The 20,815-nt window shown below is 37.2% G+C and overlaps 2 protein-coding genes across 3 annotated transcripts in view; both read right to left on the bottom strand.

The window, feature by feature from the left end:
* LOC124156267 (prolow-density lipoprotein receptor-related protein 1) overlaps nucleotides 1-7,495 on the bottom strand; it is a 217,868-nt gene extending 210,373 nt beyond the window's left edge. For both annotated transcript variants that reach the window (XM_046530694.1, XM_046530696.1), the window contains exon 1: nucleotides 7,277-7,495. In XM_046530694.1, coding sequence (XP_046386650.1) covers nucleotides 7,277-7,376 — 100 coding nt within the window. In that variant the 5' untranslated portion in view covers nucleotides 7,377-7,495. The remainder of the gene's footprint in view (nucleotides 1-7,276) is intronic.
* A 12,201-nt stretch (nucleotides 7,496-19,696) lies between these two features.
* LOC124156266 (NADH dehydrogenase [ubiquinone] 1 beta subcomplex subunit 9-like) lies at nucleotides 19,697-20,804 on the bottom strand. Its single transcript, XM_046530693.1, has 3 exons — nucleotides 20,607-20,804; nucleotides 20,381-20,523; nucleotides 19,697-20,298 (listed from the first exon to the last, which is right to left on the bottom strand). Exons 1-3 carry the CDS (start codon nucleotides 20,702-20,704, stop codon nucleotides 20,105-20,107), a joined length of 435 nt encoding a protein of 144 aa, XP_046386649.1. The 5' UTR covers nucleotides 20,705-20,804; the 3' UTR covers nucleotides 19,697-20,104.
* Nucleotides 20,805-20,815: the final 11 nt, after the last annotated feature.

Here is a 20,815-nt window from a genome sequence, read left to right as displayed (position 1 = left end):
TTCCCAAGGCAGGAATGATTATATTTATTGATAAAATAAATTGCACGAAAACAGGAGACGCATGACAATACACCAAATTAATCTGGGTTCACGTGAAGCTGAAAATGAAATGGAATCCACAGCATCAAAAACAAAAAACGCAGCCACAAGCCTACCCAAAAGTCATCTAGAGAGATTCCTTGTCAATTTCCATGTTAGGAAGTTGACAAGGAATAATAAAAAAAAACGAAATTAAGAAAATTGAATCACCCCAATGCCTCTAGAGCCCTGAATGGCAATTCCAAATCCCGGCAGTTGGTATTGCAGTTAGCCTTACCCGTATTTTATTAGTGCACAATTGCGTACCAACATGTATGTTCACTTAACATTTGTTCATATAGAAAATAAAAAACCACGGTCTTGCATAAAACAGACAAGAAATTATCTGTGGCAACCCAGGATGGTAGTCATTCCTAAGTTCTAAACATGAAGGACTCATAATCGAGATACCCCATTTAGAACAACCAACACAAGCAAAACAACACGAAAAAACTGTTTATTCACATACAAAAAAGCGTGAGTACCTTCCCATCTTGCCAAACACGGACGGGAAAATAAAACAAATAGTTAATTGCATTCAGACCAGCTTGTTCAACATATGGATCAAGAAAAAAAGTCGATATGGACAGAGACAGCCAGACAGCTTGACGCATCAACTGATGCATCACCATTAAAACAACTCAGAAATAGAAATGAGGGTAAAGGAAAAGCATCGAGTAGATTTCCAACGCATCCGGGATTACTTCCTGAAAACAATCCACCTGGCGCTCAAGGATTCACCAGTAAAAATACTTTTTATAGACCACTTCAAGTTAAACATATGCTTCCACAGGTAGCTCTATCGAGTGAGGATGTAATAACGATTTAGTAGTATGCAGAAGGTTTACGTAGCGCGTACTGCAAAGGTAAACGTACTGAGGGACCTGTTTAATGAATACGTTTACCATACAATAGTGACTGTAAATTAAGTATTTAACACAATAGATATAAAAATTATGGTAAGTAGATAAATGCCCAACATGAGCCGTAACGCGCCAGACGGCTTCGATGGTCATGACCTGAAACCTGTCAAAGCGCAAAGGCTGCTCGGTTCCAAGGGGTTTCCTTGTGCTTTCGAAACGGTGCTCTCGAATCTCTTACCCCTCTCACGAGCAGACAACTGCATTGCGAAACAGCGGGTTTCATTTTCGAAGGGAATAAAACGATCGTACGTGGGAGTGAAGACCTAGCCAAATACTTAACTAACATATTTTTCATTGGAAAATACCGATATCATTCGCGAGGCCACACTATTTTTAATCCATGCAGAGCCCTTAAGAATTTTCAAATTAACAGAATAAGCATTTAACATGTGCATAACATGGCCCATCTTCCTTCCACACGGAGTAGCGTACTTCATGCCCACAAAGACCCGGGATTATTTCTGAAAACAATCCATTCGCCTCTCAAGGAGTCCCTATTATTACATTTTTAGACCACTTCAAGTACAACCATAGTTCCAATTTCAATGTTTCAATCAACTGATAGTAAATAATTCACAGGATCAAGGACTAAATTAACGCTCCAGATATGTAAAATTATATATAGAGGTATGGATTCAGAATTGGCCATTATATTGACAGCTACCATAATATACATTTAATATGTGAACGACATGGCCCATCCTCCCCTACGCATACGATGGGATATGTGATGGGACATGATAAGTACTGGGTAGAGACATAATGATTCAATTCCTTCGAGTAAAATTAAGTTCGCGTGAAAAAAATTCATATTGCCGAGGGAATCAGCAACTAAAGGACAAAGTGGATTTTTTCAAGATCTTAGAACAGGCACTCGACAAGCCTTAGGAGAGCTATTTAGCTAAATTATTGTTAAAAAATTTAAAGTGTACACCCCGCGTGTTATTAAAAATTACAGCTGAAATCACTGGCTTCGCACACAATTAACATTTCTAACTTAAACACAATGCTTAATGATTATACTAGGAAACTATTCAGGTAAAATCCAGTCGAAAACCCCAACTTGAGAGCCAAAAACTTCTTACGAAGTTAGGTGCAGCTTCTTATGAACTAGTCATGGCAGAGGTCTAACAATCGGCGCTTAAGATAGAAAAGCTTCCGTTGGTGAACAAGTACCCACGAGCAGCCATCGCATACTTCCCTGGACCACGGTGAATCGAATAACTTGTTAACATTTATTTATGAAATTGCTTGTACACTAAAGAATCCACAGTAACATAACCATGTACATATCCCACGGATTAATACAAAGAGGGTAAGGAAATAGGGAAAAGAAATACATGTACAACATCCTACACCACGGTTTTCATGACAGACAATAAAATTCTGTAGTCAAATGTGGATCACGCCCGAACCACTGCTTTGGAAAAGGATGGACAAAGAGTTCTCGCTTCGGTAGCCACGATATTCCCTTATCTGATGACCCCGGACTTTACCGTTCTGCTCGACTCGATTCAATTTACATGTTTGGAGCCATACAGATATTTCAATTTTTTACTGATAAAGTCTCCATGTTTCGAAGTACAGATATTCGCTGATTCTTTCTAGACATTTCAACTGGTGATATTCAATAAGCATAAAAATGAAATTTTCGACGTGTTGGCACTAAAGGTGTATAAAATTGGGCATCAACAATTGAATAAAAAAGCGTTAAGCTTTATTATCAAGTTTTTGTTTTATTATGTAAATTATTATGTTCATAAACCGCAATTTGTCGGTATTTGTTGCTTGAGAGTGCCAAGAAGATCAGCTTCAATATTTCTGTTAAGCATTGAAGTCCATCACAAAAACGAAAAGAAAAAAAAATATTTCTAATGCACTTATCCTCTTCCACAACTTCATTTTAACTGACGTTCTTTAAAGTAAATCTATCTTTTCTAGAGTGGCCAATTACAGCCCGCGAATTAGGCGGACATAACCTAACCAAACATAAAGGATTCATAGAAACGACATATTAGGTTTAGAAACTATAGATAACCCGATGCTAAACACGGGTGAAGTCAGAAAAGATAGTATCAAACCATGCTAACTAATGGCATCATTTTGAACAACCGTTCGAGAACTAATAATTCTCATAAAGGGTTGTACGTCACCATACGAAATACTAATGACTGCACTGCATTGAAAAAGTTGTGCCAGTTCAAGCGCCTCGAATTAATACGGTGTGTTTCTTGCAAACCTATCTCATTCCGGACACTGTTCGCCGCTCCATAAAGTTATATCATTGTAAAATGGAATATTGCAAACCTGTATCTAAGGGGGCATCTATTAATTACGTGATGCGTTTACGAGGGTGAGGGGGTCGAACAAATTCTAACCCAATCTCAGGTGGGAGAGAGGGGGTATTCTTGCAAGTATCACGTAATTTTTATTTCCGCAAGAAGCAGTTTAAAATTGCGAGAAAACTGGGTTGACTGGAGCAAAACGTGTTTACCTGTTTCCCCTGGACTGAATTGGAATGAATATTCTTTTACCAATTTAAGTAGTTCACATTTTAGTACTTCGTCGTTCAATTTTTCACGATCTTAGTAATCTTAAATATGTATCAGTCATAACTAATCTCACATAAAAATAATTAATCCAATTGTTATTTATAAATGCAACGCAATGAAGCAGAGATATATTTACACTGAAAATAAGCATTTTGAACAATCTCACTTGAGGGAGGGAGGGGGGGTAGAAGATGCAGAAGGGCAAAATCTCAACAAATATCTGTAAGTTGAGGGGGGGTCCAAAAATCGCCAAAATCACCTAACCTCAATGGATGCCCCCTAAAGGTATTGGACTACAATGAGGTTTACACACAACATTTTTCCCTATTCCATTACTAGTTGGATCGATAAAAGGATGGCGAATACCCTATTGAAAAACGCGCCGCAGATTTACGATCAGCATCGAAAGGCTCGCAATTCAATTTCTAGTCCGCAAAACTATTTGAAATTAACTACTTAGAACAATATAGATGACGAAAGAACTTATGAAGAGATCATTATGTATGTTAATTTATTAATCACTTACTTATACATGTATCCTTTTAACATGACATGCCGGAACACGTGTCTCACGTAGAAATGGCAAATTAAGCTAGGGGAACGCTAACAGGAAAATATTTCCGTCCGCTGAAGCACTTCTATTAAAATAAGAACATAAATTACCCAAAAACCAGTAAATTCACTTAATGACCCATAAATTAACCCACCCTATCGATACTAAAATCTTCTGACTTGGAAAGAAACAAGGGGGGTAGGGTGCACGAAGATGGGCGTGACGAGGAGGCGCTGATTTTACCCCGAGCCGACGTTAACGCCCTGAATACCATTCGCAATGTCAAAGATTACGGATATGGACCCATACTCTGTTATTATCGACCCGCCTGCACTGGGAAATACACTGCATCAGGGTATAAAACAGAATGTATGCTAAACACCGAATGGACACTTTGAGCGAAGGAACAAACAACTACCGCTAAAACACCAATGCGTAAGTGAATTTTTTACAAAAAATCTTAACCTTTTTTTAAAAAGGCAAGTTTCGACAATTAACAACTTGTAGCGGAATTAAAAACAGGAAGATGCTTCAAAAAACAATGAAATTGAGGGAATCACAATCATAAACAACAATTTATCGCCGTAACGAAAAATCACAACTGCGGGAAGGAAATATGAATCTGAAAGGAAAATTAAATATACCAAATAAACAACCACGAAAGGAACGAGCAAGTGGTTTCGTATGCATAATCATGTGCATAATCAGGAACAATTGCATCGAATTCTGTGATAACGTGCCCCCGTTAAATCTTAATGTACCGTCAAGTATCAATTTATTAGTATCCCATTAAGTTGGACGACGACTATAGATCTAAGAAAAGCGGAGGAAAGGGGCGTTGTTACGAACTAGTCAATAGGGGAGAAAATTCAGAAGGCGAGAGGAGTGAAAGAGGGGTCGGATCGGCGGCCTTAAATAATTTTAAATAAGATGGTCCCGTTTCAATAAATCGGCCAAACCAACAATAATTTAAAACTGTGAGACAACAATTTATGCAGCATAATATGATACCGAATTGGGGCAGACTACCGCCTCTTTAGGGGGCAAGCAGCGGACCGCACCTGGCGGCCTGGAATATGATGATGTAGGAAAAAACAGAGGAAATTAACCCCATGTCGACCAAGTTGATTTTCTCGGTGCATTGCACTCATAGGATGTTACCCTGGTTTAAAAAATCCAAAGTAAATACATATGATGCTTTCTACCCTCGGGCCTTAATTGATAGCGTACACGGAATGTAGGCAACCGCAAGATTAACAGAAACCAAACATCATCCTCTAAATTAGGACCGAGTCAAACGAACACAAAAGTAATCGGATTCCTGTACCATGCGACATACATCAATTATAATCATATTACTCTGGACATTTGCCAAAGGTATAGCGCCTAAGCGGAAACAGCTGACGAAAAGGAAAAGCCTCCAAGATACTTAAAAATACCGCACTACAAATTAAGATAAAAGCGAATACAAACAATGAGGCTACTCTCAATTTAATAGGATGCTCTTCACAAACTATAAAACGCAAATATCAAGGTGCTTACCCAAACTATTGAGAAAAAAACTTATTATTTTTAAAATTAAGATTTAATAAGAATGCTAATCGTAATTATTATCATAACACGATGCATGACATCAAACACAAAAATGTTTGCGTCAATGACACTAAAGTGGTGTCGCTTGGACAAAAGCCGTACTGAATATCACATTATCATCCACAGCTAATATATTTCAGTTATTCAATCCCCGTTAATCTCATTGCACGCATTAATTGTCCACAAAAGGGAAATATAAAAGATGAAAGAAAAAAGAATTCACTTTGCCAAAGATGAGATAACTTTTAAGAGAAACATGAACCGAGGGTGTTCTCTCATCAACGGTCAAATAAAGCAATTCCAAATGATTATTTACCAACCAAGAAACAGGATTCATCGCAAAGATAAAAATAGCGCAATGCATGTCAATGGATGAAAGACTACGAGAAAAATTACCCACACGGGGATGCAGCCACTCATTTCTGAATATAGACATTTTATCCGAACTTTTCTTACTTGCGCAGTTAATGAACTACACAGTCAATACTGAGACAAAGACCCTAAATGGCCTACATGGGAAACAGAATACTTAGTATTTAAGAATAATAGTTCTGTAATGGGCATAGCCGATAACACTGTCGTCGAGCATTGCAAGGACCTGCACATTAATCCATGGGGCTGGCAAAATGAAATATTCTAATGAGATTAGGAGGTACTAGGTAACAACTTCAGAGCTAACCGATCATAAAGTCAACAAGGTATATAAATTACGGTGCCTCAAGTTACTGGAGAAAATGGGAAAATAACACCGCCCTAAAATGTGAAAAAATGTTTGAAAAATAAATAATTTTTATCTCAAGCCTAGGATATATTAGCTTATGATTAAAAGAAAGCTGAAATAGCCTCGTACTAAGCGATACCTTTTGCAGGATGGGCAAATGAACATGTATTTTGTGCAGTAAACTTGATATGATGCTCCAATATCCAGGGTCCATTACGAAAATACAAAACAACCAATCCCGAATGCTCTTGGATATTCAAGGATAGATTGAAACTTCTTTCAATTTAAAGGCCAACTTCAACATTATGATAATAGCGATCACATTTCTTTGCTAAATTAAACTGTCATGAAGATTACTTTCAAATGCAATCGACAAAAGGAACGAACACCGAGCACAAAGAGCACGCACAAACGAGATTCCCACACAGATGAGAGTGAATCGAGTGAATACATCTGCGACGGGGAAACCAGTTCCCCATCTCCCGCTCCCACCCGACATCTTTCCTCAATAAGCACCTGGTCAAGGGCCAGTAAAAACATATGTCCACCACAATCATGAGGCAGGAAAAAGTGATCACGGCCAGATTCCTAACATTTCACCCGCCAAATGGTGAATGGAAAAAATCGGCAGCAATACTGTGCTGATAATATATTTAGCAAATTAAAACAAAGGGAATGAATAATCTCTTAAAATTAAGTCAAAAATACAGCTTCGCTATGAATCAAGTAACAAGAGTAACGGTAAGGTTATGAAGAAAAATTACGATACTCGCATGCAAAAATGGAATAATTTCTGAGTAAAACTAATGAGGTGCGTAATTACTTTATTATTTTTGATCACAGTAAATTTACTCACCGTGAATTCTTGTATCACCTGCACTCGCTGTTGTACCGGCGACCACAAATAGTAAACATAGCGACAGTGCCAAAATGTGAAGTCGCCAACCTAATCCCATTGCACACGATATTCACCACCTATGATTTTTTCTATTAAAATGTTTATAGCACATTCATATTTCGGAGAACTCGATGCAAACCCTGCCTTGCATAAATTAATCCGAAGAATGACTGACTACATACAACCGAACGAAAGCCGAGCACTCAAATGAAAAGTGCTCATTGGCAGCAGTGATAATATACGCCGAGTGGCGCTTTACCTTGTGTCGTTGTAAGCACTACGGTATTCGGACGAACTAACGATACGAAAATCAAGAAATCAACGATGAAGATACAGGGCCGAATCTCTGAATGGTATTTTTATCGCCCGATATGTCGTTGATCCTTGTGCTCATTTAATTTGTAAATTTGATATCTGGTTATTTTCATCGCCGACTTATTCATCGGCATTCCTAGAATTGCTCATGTATTTTCTCATTTTAAAAAACCCGTTGTCAATGAGGCTCAATCGAGAATGAAATTTCTATCTCGAATTTTATGATACACCTAGCATGCACTTGTGAAAGCTAGTGGCTAGTACTGTATGCGGTGTCTTTAAGGTTTATTAACAAAGAAAATTGAACCATCGCTTCTCGTCACTATCTTTATCTTGCCTCGTAGCTTATGTCGTAGTTTCGGTTTAAGGCTATCTCCTTATATCGATATGTATACCCCTACTCGCTGACCCGGCGAACTTCGTACCGCCTAATAATCAATGAACTTACAGTTTAGTTACACCATTTGTAAATCAAGAGCGGCTGTATCGTTTTTAATCAAGTTAAATTTATTATAATAAAATAAGGATACAAATTCAATAAAACTACGGATCAAAATTGCTTGTAAGAAAGACATTTTCTTTATTGAATCTACAAAGGGTGGATCGGAGCACGTTTACGCGGATTTTTTTCAGTGAATTTTCTTACGTTTTAGCTTAAGAAATTCTGGGCAATGTGGTTTTATAAAGCAGTTAATGAAATAAAAATTATACGGATTCAGTTGTTGGCTATTTGTAGTATTAACCGTAAAAAAATGTTTTTAGGTCCAAGTCTGTTGCGTAAACTTGGCCCGCAGGTTAACACAACGCTAGGCCGTCGCTTGACTGATGCTCAAAATCGTGAAAGAAAAGCTCCTATGAAGCAGCATTCGTATCAAATGACTTTAGGCGCGCCAGTTATAGTGTCTGTTGGGAAAAAATGCACTGCGTAAACGTGCTGCATGCGTAAACGCAACACAGTGTACCCTACACATTCGGGTTTGATGTCTTGCGTCAAGCACCATTTAGATAAACAACAGTTTTTGTTTTGTTATCAGGCGCGAGATATATAAAGCGGATGAAGCTAAATAAATATAGCGAAGCAGTGACGCAGCGAGGGGGTTTTTTGGGGGTTAAAACCCCCCCCAAGACCTCTGAGAACTTTTTTATAAAAACATTTGTTACTAATATTAGGGAGACGGATGAGTAACAAACAAAACATATTTAACTATTCATACAGCCGCAAAACCCACTATTTTGAACCATTTATCTTAGAAAATATCTGGGGGAGGGCCCCCACACCTCTTGCTTACCTTAGCAAGTTTTCTATACCCTACAGACCCGTAGTATTAGCTGCGCCTAAAACCCCCCTATCCTTAATTCCTAGCTGCGCTCTTGAAGCAAAGGAAGAAATACAGCGGATGGTTAACCGGCTCGTTAACCATGTTAAGTGACCATGAGAAAATCATGGGTTTTCATTAGCACAAACATCACAAAAACTGAAAGACTGACCATGCGATTTGTTAATCGTTATCACGAATGCAACACGAACTGGAAATTGAATACGTTTAAGCTCAAAAGGGCATATAAGTTGGGATCATGGAAATTTCGGAATGAGAACTTCCTCATCTTTGAATTTTCCTTTGAGTAAAGTCGCATGATTCACATTCATTATCAATTTTTTTAATCACCAAACGCATTCCGTTGGATAGTTATCGTTGGTTTAAGTTTCGAAAGATCAACAACTCGGAGCCTACATTTAGCAGTAAATCGTGACTTGGTAAGCCAGGTACGTCCAAGGACTTAAAATATTAAGATTGATATAGTTGGTGATTTCGTCTTCGTTTGTTACACAGTTAAACGATTTGAATTCATGCAGAGTACCAACTATTTCGTCCTGATTTACTTAGTTTGAGTAACCCACATCTTCTTTCTGGGCCGTCAAAATTGTTCGCTCAATCAACCATTTTTTATATTTGTGGTGATCAATCATATTCTGGAACACTTTGTTGATTAACTCACCTCCCGATGAAACTAATTTGCAAACATTCCGAGGAAGTGATATCACACTCCTCGATTCCTCAACAGGAACATGGACATTACCGTTTGTCAACAATTGCTTGGAGATTTGTTTACAAACACGGTAGTGAAGAGTCCACTCAAGCTGGGCTTACAATTAGCTATAATTAAATTTTTAATAAACAATTTCAATATTTTGAATATATTTAGTAATTAAAATATTATATTGTAACGAAGTTCAGTTATTAAATTGGTAAAAACAAAACAAATAATTTAGTTTGTAGTTTTGACCGACTTATCAATTGTTGTTGCGTTACTAACTCCTATTAACATATCACTAAGAAAGAGATGAATTTTTTGTAATAATATCCTTTTTTTAATGTCATATATGTTATCCGGGGCTGAGACGAATCCTAAGAACCTAATATCATTAAAATCGGTGCAGCCATTCTCGAGTTATAAGTGTTCTAACTAACACGATTTTTTACTTTCTTTTATATATATAGATATCCAAGATTTCTTCTGACCGTTTGATCTCAGTATTTCTTATTCACGAGTTCCTAGTTGCATTAATGACCGCCTTATCAGAGTCGGTCATGGAAATCAAGGAAATGGGCTAATAGGACTTTAAAAATATAGAGATATTTCTCAACCAAACATCACCCATAAAATAATTCAAAGCATGTAACTTAATAGGCTTGAACCAAAGGCTAAAAATATTGTACTAGAGAAGCAAAATAGGAACATGGATCAAACATCAACCATGAATTTATTATATGAAGGAGCCAGTTTCAAACTATATATGTACCAAGTTCAATTCTTCAAATATTTGTGCTCATTATTCATAGACTTCAGTAGAGCATAGAACAGTGCATTGACAGGCATATTTTCTACAAACAATTGGAATAATATCATTCCTAAAAAACTAATCGGCATGAAAAATTTGTCTTAATACATATATCTCAAAGAAGAGTAAATGATGACAAAGAATAAATGAGCATCTTTGAAGTAAGTACTAACATGAGTCAGGCAAGAGGATGATCAAGTAAGTAGGTAGTAAGATCTGGTTGGAGTATCAGCCCTCCCCTTCACTTGAATTTTTCCCCCTGTGACAACTACTTTTCCTCATATTATTATATATATTTTAGTACAACAGGTACATATCTCAACAAAACGGAGTATGCACTCGTGCTAAAACAAAAATAGGATCAGTAAACCCTCTGTGACTAGCTACCCCTATTGGTCATGTTCCCTTATCTGCTTCGCGCAGTGCTATAAGTGAACCTAATACTGTTAAAACTAAAGTGAAGGTGTTACACCTAAACATTCAGTGCTTACGGCACAAAATTAATGTTCTGGAATTATTTTTGAGTGAACATGAACCTGATGTTGTCTGCATTTCTGAGCACTGGTTAAAATCCGATGAGTTAAGTACTTACAAAATCGAGGGGTATAATATTTGCTCTTCCTATTGTCGAACTCTTTGCAAAAATGGTGGTGTATTGATTCTTGTTAAACAAATTATTAGTGTACGAAACATTCGATTTATTAATCCAAGTATTGAGCGTGACTATGAATGTTGTGGAATCCTAATTGACTTTGGTGGCACTGCCATCGCAATTGTATGTGTTTATCGATCTCCTAGTGGTGATTTTTCTATTTTTTTGGATTTGTTAAATAATGTTATTCCAATCTTTGTAAAGAATGCTAAGAACACAATTCTCTGTGGGGACTTCAATGTTGATTTCAGCTTGAAATCTACCCAGTCGAGGATGTTACTTGATTCGCTAAGATCATTCAATTTTGTCCCTACTGTGTTTTGTCCTACTCGGGTAACTCAATCTTCATCCACAACCATTGATAACATTTTCTTAGATATGCCTTCAACTGAAAGTCTTATCATAGATACACACTTTTCTGACCACAAAGCCCAAATGATTGAGATCAATACTCAATGTTGGTCAAACCCTAAGAACCCTCATGATTATCATAAACGATCGTTCTCACCATCATCCCAAGCATATTTTCAATGTTTACTGCAGCAGCAGTCCTGGGAATCAGTGTATGGCTGGGATGATTTTAATGCTAAATTTGATAACTTTTTATCTACTGTTTTGTATTGCTTTGATGTATCTTTTCCTCTAAAAGCTGTGAGGACTTGTTCTAAATCAAAGAAAAAGTGGGTTTCAAATGAAATCAGAGCCTCATCTACTCGTTTAAGGCAGGTTTTTAATGAATTAAAATCAAGTGGCTCTCAGTCAATTGAAAGAGTTTACAAAACTCTAAAAAGTGAACATAGAATTTTGATTGATGAGACAAAAAGAAAATTCAATATGTCCATCATTAGTTCTGCTACTAACCCATGCAAAGCTGCCTGGAATATTATTAAAAACAGTAGTAGTTCTAAAACTTCTTCATCTAACATTAGTGCTGTTCTTCATGAAGGTTCAATAATATCAGAAAAAACTGCTATAGCTGACCTGTTCAATGTTAACTTTCTGAATGTCAATAATAATCTACTTACTCCCTGTAACCAATCTAAGTATCCTGCCAACGCTGTTCGCTCCAAGGGATATTTAGCCCACTCTAGTTTTCTTTACCCCACTGACGAGAAGGAAATTAATAATATACTTGTTAAAATAAGTAGAAAACGCTCCTCTAGCATTGATAACATTCCAGGTTCTCTGTGGAAAGGAAATGTAAAAATGGCAATAATACCCACATTAACATATTTAGTTAACGAGTCTCTCTCTCTGGGAATTTTTCCTGATAAATTAAAAGTGGCTAAGGTTATTCCTATCTTTAAGAATGGTGACCCCCAAGATATAAATAATTACCGACCGATCTCAGTCCTTTCAGTGTTTTCTAAGGTTTTTGAAAAGGTCATCTTCAACAGATTGTTATCATTCTTAACAAAATTTGACATCCTCTTAAAATCTCAATTTGGTTTCATGAGAAATAGGTCTACTGAAACTGCCTTGGCTGAGTTCATTCATGTAGTGATATCTGAACTTGACAACCAGAACTCTGTTACAGGTGTATTTTACGACCTTAAAAAAGCATTTGATTCAGTTGATCATGGAATTTTACCTCTCAAACTCAATAGTTATGGAATTTCTGGAACTGCCAATACCTGGATACAATCTTTCTTAAGTGCTAGATCCCAAGTTGTAGTATCTACTCTTCTGGTATTGGTTCTCATGCATCATCCTCTGGCAGTCACTAGAGGTGTACCTCAAGGCTCCATTTTAGGTCCTCTCCTTTTTCTCATCTACATTAATGATCTCCCCTCTTATTTTAATGGTGGGACAGTGGTCATGTATGCAGATGATACGGCACATTTATTGTTCTCTAAATACTTCAACTATGATGAAGTGCAACATAATATCAATTCAATGAATAAGTGGTGTGTTAATAATATAGTTCTTGTCAATTAAAAAAAATCTACTTTTATACAATTTCGTACTCCTCTGAGGGAAAGAATTTGTACTCCTCTTCTCAGGCTAAATGGTAAAATTTTATGTTCTTCGGCTGAAACCAGGTACCTAGGTCTATATGTTCACGAAACATTATCTTGGGAAGTGCATATAGACAATCTTTGCACCAAAGTGGCAACCGGTTGTTATTTATTAAAAAGAATTAAAGCTCTCTCAGATATTAAAACAGCCCTTTTGGTCTACCATGCCCATGTTCATAGCCGATTGAAATATGGAATAGAAGTTTGGGGCCATTCTCACTATACTACGAGGCTTTTTAAACTTCAAAAATGGGCCATCAGGATCTTAAGCAACACTCCAGGGAGAAGTAGTTGCCGGACACACTTAAAATCCCTAGGAATACTAACGTTACCTAGTCTGTATATATATTCTACTGTTATTTTTGTCTGTCTCCATAAAAGTTTCTTTGGAATTGAAATTAATGCTGATGTACATAATCATAACACCAGAGCGTCCAAGGATTTTAGGGTGGTCACTCATAGCCTCACCCTCTTTAGTAAAAACCCCCTTTATGCAGGGGTGAAATTGTTCAACTGCCTCCCACATAAATTAATGGAAACAAAACCCTTTTCACTGTTTAAATCCCAACTGTATAAATACCTCCTCAGTAATTCCTTCTATTCTGTGGATGAATTTATTTCGTTGAAGTGGAATACCTGACTGGTACTTTGTATATATATATATATATGACCTAAGTATATTTTATTTTCCTCTATCTTGACTTGTTCTATACATGTAACCGCATGTCCTGGAGCTAATAAATAAATAAAAAAATTTGTGTAGTTACATTCCCCGTCATTCTGATTTGTAAAGTATGCGCTGAAAGGCAGGTGTGCAGGTAGGAATTAAGGCTGGGGTGCCTGGGGGTATGAAATACCTGCCAGGGTAAACGGAGGTGTGGAGGTCTTCCCAGAAAAAATTTAGGATAAATTGAGAGTTTTAGGCTTTCTGAGGGGTATTTTATAAATCCTGACACTAGTATACAAGTAATATTAATGCAATTAAGTAAAATGGATTTAACTTGAAAATTTCTTTGAGCTCTAGGGCTAGTAACCACACATAACAGAGCGCCAAAATGGTTTAGTTCAAAAAGGAGTTAGGGATCGCACGAAAGACGGCGTAAAGGATTTTTTTAAGCGTAAATTACAATACCTTTGATGCAATATTAAAGGAAAAGTCTTTTGTTATTTTATGTTTGTACTTATTCAATGCACAAGCTTAATAATGAATAATCTGTAATGTAACAAATAACAATAAATTGAAGGATAATAAAAATTATCGCCATTCCTGAATGAGAAAAATTTTCTGTTCCTTCCATATTATGCAATATTTTTTGGCTCTGGCTAGTATTACATGAAAGGCGATGTTGTATAAGACATAAGACATCCCTCTGCCCTAAAGCTGGCCAGGGTAATTCCAATTCCCAAGAAAGGCTGCCGTTCAGAGTCTATTAATTACAGACCTATTTCCATTCTATCAACATTTTCAAAGATCTTTGAAAAACTCTTCCATCATAGATTAATTAAGTACCTCCAGAGATTTAATTTAATTTCTGACTCTCAGCATGGTTTTAGAGCTGGCCGGGCCACTAATTCTGCTATTTTCGAGTTCCTAAATAATGTTATTCTTGGACTGAACAATAAACATCACATTTTAGGCATCTCTTTTGACTTCAAAAATGCTTTTAACAGTGTGGATCAAGATGTTCTCAAGTCCAAACTTCAGTGCTTGGGAATCACTAATAACTCTTATAATTGGATATCATCATTCCTTAGTGACAGATCGCAGTTTGTGAGTTACACTCATCAATCACTTGCAGGAGTGGTGGAAATTAAATCCAGTCCCTTGAAAGTACCGGTTGGAGTACCTCAAGGTTCTATCCTTGGTCCTCTACTGTTTCTCCTCTTCATTAATGATCTTCCTAAACACTTCTCATATTACTCCACTGTTATGTATGCTGACGATACTTCTAATCTCTTATCCGCTAGTACTTTACCTCTCTTGGATCATTTGGCCTCGACTACAAAAGATGAGATGTTGCAGTGGTGCCACCTTAACAGAATGGTTCTGAATGAGGCTAAAACCACTTGTATTCTCTTTCGCAACAAGTTCTCTCATGAGATTCCTACTCTGCCTCCTCATTCGGATTTCTCCACCTCGTCCACCGTGAAATTATTAGGTCTACAGCTTGATGACACTCTTGACTGGTCAACTCATGTTTTTGAAATTAATAAGAAACTTTCAGTAGGTATTTATATGATAAGGAAACTCTCTCCTCTTGTTTCTATATATGTTCTAAAAGCTGTGTACTTTGCCAAAGTACACTCACTATTGTCATATGGTATCATGTTTTGGGGTAATTCCCCTACTGCAGCTAAAGCCTTCTCTTTACAGAAACAAGCCATTAAGGCCATCTGTAAAGTTCCAATCCGAACAAGTGGTCGGCCACTGTTTGTGTCCCTCAGGATCCTCACACTTCCATGTGTTTACATTCTCTCATGTGCCATGTTTGTGAAGTGCTATCCGTATTACTTCCGTGTTAACTCTGATTTTCACAGTCACAACACTAGATCAAAAAGTGACATTCACAGTTATCTGTATTCATTAAGACAATGCCAGAAGGGACCATATCACTCTATTGCTGCAATCTACAATAGGCTACCCTCTGATATGAAATCCCTTTCCTCAAAAAAGGTTTTTAAGAATAGATTGAGAAACTTGCTATGTAACAAAGGTTATTATAGTGTCCAAGAATTTTTTAATGATATTTTATAAATGTTATTGGTGTTCAAGAATTTTTTTTTTATATTTTGTAATCTGTGTTTCGTGATTCTTTTATGTCTCTCTGTATCTTGACGAAACCCATGGATAATTGTATCCCTACGGAGTTAATAAATATATTATTATTATCATCAATCTTTAATTTTTCAAAATTTTCCCGTACTAGGGTTATTGTAAATTAAAGATCTCTTTTCAAGCTGACATCTTCAAAGCTAATTTCCTTAATGTTCTCTTTCCTCCACCGTGTATTAGGCAAGGATTCCAATTTCCTTGAGCAATAAGAGGCATTATCTACCACTATAATTGATCCTTCAGGTAAGTTTGCAAGAAGTGAGTGCTCAAACCATCTCTCGTAACACTCGCCACCCACTTCTTCATGCTCATCCATTGAGTTCTTTTTGTACAGAAACACATGCGATGCTCCTTTTATGAACCCATTTTCCGTTCCTGCGTGTATAATTGCAAATCGTCCTCCTCGGGAAGTGGGGGCCAAGTCCGTATTTAGTCCAGCAAGGAAAGCTTGACGCGGATTTTCTAATTGTTTGTTTCGCAAACTAATGTTCACTATTTGTCCAACATTAATCCAACTTTCGCCTGTGAATACACTCATCCTGTGTTCGCGACGATATTTTTTTTAGCTGCCTTAAATAATTAATCATGCCACCAACGAATAATATCATTCCTTTCGATTAGGATGATTCTTTTCCCCCCGCGTTCGTACACGAAGCTTATGTCCAAAAGAAGACGATATAGTGTTGTCCTTTTGTAATCTGGGAGAATACTATTCATATTTACCGAGTTTAAGATGGATTTTGTAGTCGGAGGAATATTTTTCACGAAGGATTCATGTACCTTCCTTCTAATTCCCGATCTCACAAAATCGTCGAAAATCACTGCTCTCGAATTTTTGCAAGGCTGTCTAATTTCTTTAGTTTTTGAAGGAGTTACCAATGGACCACGGGAGCTTTCCTTTCTCACTCTGTAAATAGTGGACTCCTAGCACCCAGTAGCCTTCGAAGCTTCTTGGCAGCAAGACTCTGAGCACCAACTGTCTTTCGCGGCTTATGAGCTTCTCACCTTTTCTTCTCTTCTTTGTATCGGACATATTGATTGGGAGTGTTAAAGCAGAGATAAGTGTAAAACACACTTCAAAATTTTCAAATTCAGCAAACCACACAACACTTGTTCACTCCAAAAAAATGCAATGACAAACTGAACGCCTTCATAAATTCTTCCCATGGCCCCTTCGGCTAGGGTCGATTCTGGTGCAGGTTTTATGGTACCCTATGAAAGGAACTCAGAAAAAAACCAAGCCCCCTTTTGTAAAAGGCGTGCACTGGATGGGGTAGTGTTTCGCACAGATTATGAGATATTCTCTTTCTTGATTTCAGCGCTGGGACCGAAACACCCAAGGCGAAAGCGTCTTATTTCCAAGCCGCTTGCTTACTTTCGTGTATCAATGTATTCAGATAAAAACACTGCTGTTACGACGTATGAGTATTCTCTGTTTAGGATATCAAACGAATAGATAAATACATTTCATATTATCCATTGACAAAAAACTCCTTTTCCACCCGAGAATTTTCCCTCTGCGCGCAAGAAAAAGCAAGAAGCCCAGCCCAGCGGCGCCATAATATTTTTTCTTAAGATCAAAACCTTGTAACTCGCTTCAGAATTGATGTAAGTTAATTATTTTTTCACCAAAAATAACTTTATAGTTTTTTTCACATTTGATACACAGCATATTGGGACCTACGACATAAGAAACGAAAGTTAGTAAGCGACTACTTTTTACCTTGCAAAAATCAAAATTTTCTTGTCCTAAAGGGTGTTACGTCGGCATAACAACATTTTAACTCAATATTTGTACAATTGGTGAAGACCGTCAAAGAGAAAATAGTGTGAAGAATTTTGTGCAGGAGATTCAATTCAATACAGACAACGGTCAAGCAGAAATTGCGAGAAGTAGATAAAGTAAAAAAATACACGTTTCTGACGGAAATTTAGGGAAATATTTTTTATAGCTTTTGATATACATAATTTTTATCGAAAAACTATTGGCACCAATGAATGCAGCATCTTTCTACATTAGAATGCAATTTTTAATCAGTACATAACGCAAAATTAATTTTCGTGCTGTTATTGACAACACCACGGTCCTGGCCTTATGGAGATTAACATGGGAAACGATTCTCTATAAGAGCCCATACTGTCAACTAAATGTGGAACGCTCTATAGCAAAGTAAAAATAAAGATATGCCTTTTTTTCAACTCTCTCGTGCTTCTCCAGGAGTAGATTGAGAGTCGTCGGAATCAATTGTGGAAAGTTGATTCATTGCGAACCACACGGATTTAAGCAAAATCGACAATATCACTTCACCCGCAAGAAAAATTCCCTGCTAAGTAGCTAATTTCGATGGCATTGATGTAAAGTTCACTTCTTTACGTTCTTAGCATCGATCTTACATCCATGTATCCATCATACAGCGTAGAATTCAGAGGATGAGAGCACGTAAACAAGTAATGGTACAACACTAATGCTGTGCAACAAAGATGGCAGAGTATCGGCGGAAGTTATTCTTTTGACCATACTTCACCAATATAATAAGCAAGCTGGAGCTATGCATTGCCGCATTAATGTCAACATAATTTTTAAAATATAATTTACACATTCATTTTCTCATGGAAATGATAATTGATCGTATTATGAAATAATATGGTAAATATTTTCTCCCGTCAATGACTAGTGAAAGTCCAGCCCTGTCACAGCGCAGTTTGAGCAATAGTACAGTTCCAGTCATGTTATCCAGCCAAGTCACGGTACACTTTGAGCCAAAGTGCAGTTCCAGTCATGTTATCTAGCCCTGTCACAGTCCAGTTTGAGCCATAGTACAGCTACAGTCATGTTACCCAGCCCAGTCACAGTGCAGTTGGAGCTACAGCACAGTTCCAGCACAGTGATTCAGCACTGTTACAGTATAGTTCTTCAATTCCAGCTGCCATAGTACAGTCTAGCACAGAAATATGTACAGTGACTGTGCTAAACACAGAGTTTATTCCAGTTACAGTGCAGATTTTTTTGTACGGCTTGTTTTAAGGCATTTGCAGAATATACCCCAAGAAAGAAATGACTTTTAATAATATTCAGGTTAGGAGCAATTATGCAACTGCAATACCTCAACACTGTTGGAATTGGCCCTGCTCCTTTGTTTGCGCCCCAAGAACTTTGTATTACATATTTTCCAATACATAATCTGAAAATAGAATCAACTTTGCATCAAATATACCTTAAGGTACTAATTAGTACATAGGCAGATATCTAGGGGGGGGGCGTGTTCCCCCGGACCCTTAAAAAATATGCAATATTTTTAATACGGTCCCATTATCATTGCGTTCCTTTGTATTATGAGGTATCCTTGTGCCCCCCCCAGAAAGAAATTCTGGATCCGCCCCTGACTTAGTACATCTAGAGGAGCGATAATATTGAGGGAGGGGCTGACAGAGAACTTCTGTAGATGAATTCAGGGTGTTTTCATAAATCTGATGCCATATAAGCACTCATTATTGAACTTGTAGTCAGTTATTGGAAGTAAGACAACCTCCTGTAAGCACTACTTATCCACTGTGTGGACCAAGGAGAATGAATCTTCATTTACCCCTTGAAATTATGCAACTTTGCTCTGTAAGGAGGAGTGCATCTTAAGATTAGGTCAAAAACACGTCCAACTTAGACAATACTTAAAACAAAAAATTAATTTGCACATATTTTTTACTTCAAATAAAACAAGAATAACTGCTCTATGCACTTTGGTTCTTCACCAATTAGCAAAATTTATTAATTTTTCATTATTTCCTTCAAGGCTTGAAGCGCTGATGTTCAAAGGTTTATAACTTTTCATGTACTTTCCAGCGCTGTTATGAACTTAAATTAAGTTATTATAATTTATCACAAAAATACTTTCTTCGCATAAATAACATTAAAGAAATCGGTAACAGTCACCGGACATGTTTTGGCACAATCTGCCTGATTTAAGATGAAAATGCCTAAAAGTGAGGCCAACTGGAGATCAGAACATGGGCATAGAATAGGCAGAAATACCCTAAAAATGGGCAAAACTCATACATTTATTAATTGAATATTCCTACAATACCTTTCAAACCATTGCCATTACAAAGACAATAAACATGCTCTAAAATATCAATGATGAGAATCCTTTTCCGTGGGCTTCCCATACTGCTTTTCCCACCATTGAATGTATTCCTTTTTCCTCTGCTCTCTTCGAGCAAAATAGTCAGGGTAAGCTGCTTTTTCTTGAGGAGACCAATAATCAAGGACCCAATCAGGAGGCACGACAGTGCGACCAAATGCAGATCCACCTGGAGACCTGGCGACTGCGAAAAAACATTAAAATTTTTTTTAAATGTTTAACAAATGTGTACCCTAAATTTAATGAATGGGATACAAAATACTCACATCTTCTCATCTGCCAATGACTGTTCTTTAATAACTCTTGTTCCCCTTTTACAAGAAGTTCCTTCGCCACTCTCATGTCTTTTTCATCTTTGTGTCTATCAAAACGCTCACGTAATACAACAGCATGATAACGAAAGGCCGGCCTATTGACATTAAATGAGAATTTGTTAGCCGAGATAGCATTCTTAGAAATCGAACTGGAAATGCTGGCAAAATTTGTACATACCGCATATAATAGAACGACTCCAAATTCCTTATACATCTCTTATACAAACTGCAAACTCTTCTGGCATGGCTCACTGCTTCATAGGGTACAGTATACATTTTCTCCCGAAAGTAGCCGAGTCCTAATTTCTCCCAACCTTCATCGGCTGCTACAATTGACGACAAAAAATTAACCCTATGTTGGACGTTGCGACATTTCAAGAGAACTAC

The sequence above is a fragment of the Ischnura elegans genome, chromosome 3 (assembly GCF_921293095.1).
Source record: "Ischnura elegans chromosome 3, ioIscEleg1.1, whole genome shotgun sequence".
Lineage (NCBI taxonomy): Eukaryota > Metazoa > Arthropoda > Insecta > Odonata > Coenagrionidae > Ischnura > Ischnura elegans.
This window is presented reverse-complemented; position numbering and strand designations above follow the sequence as displayed.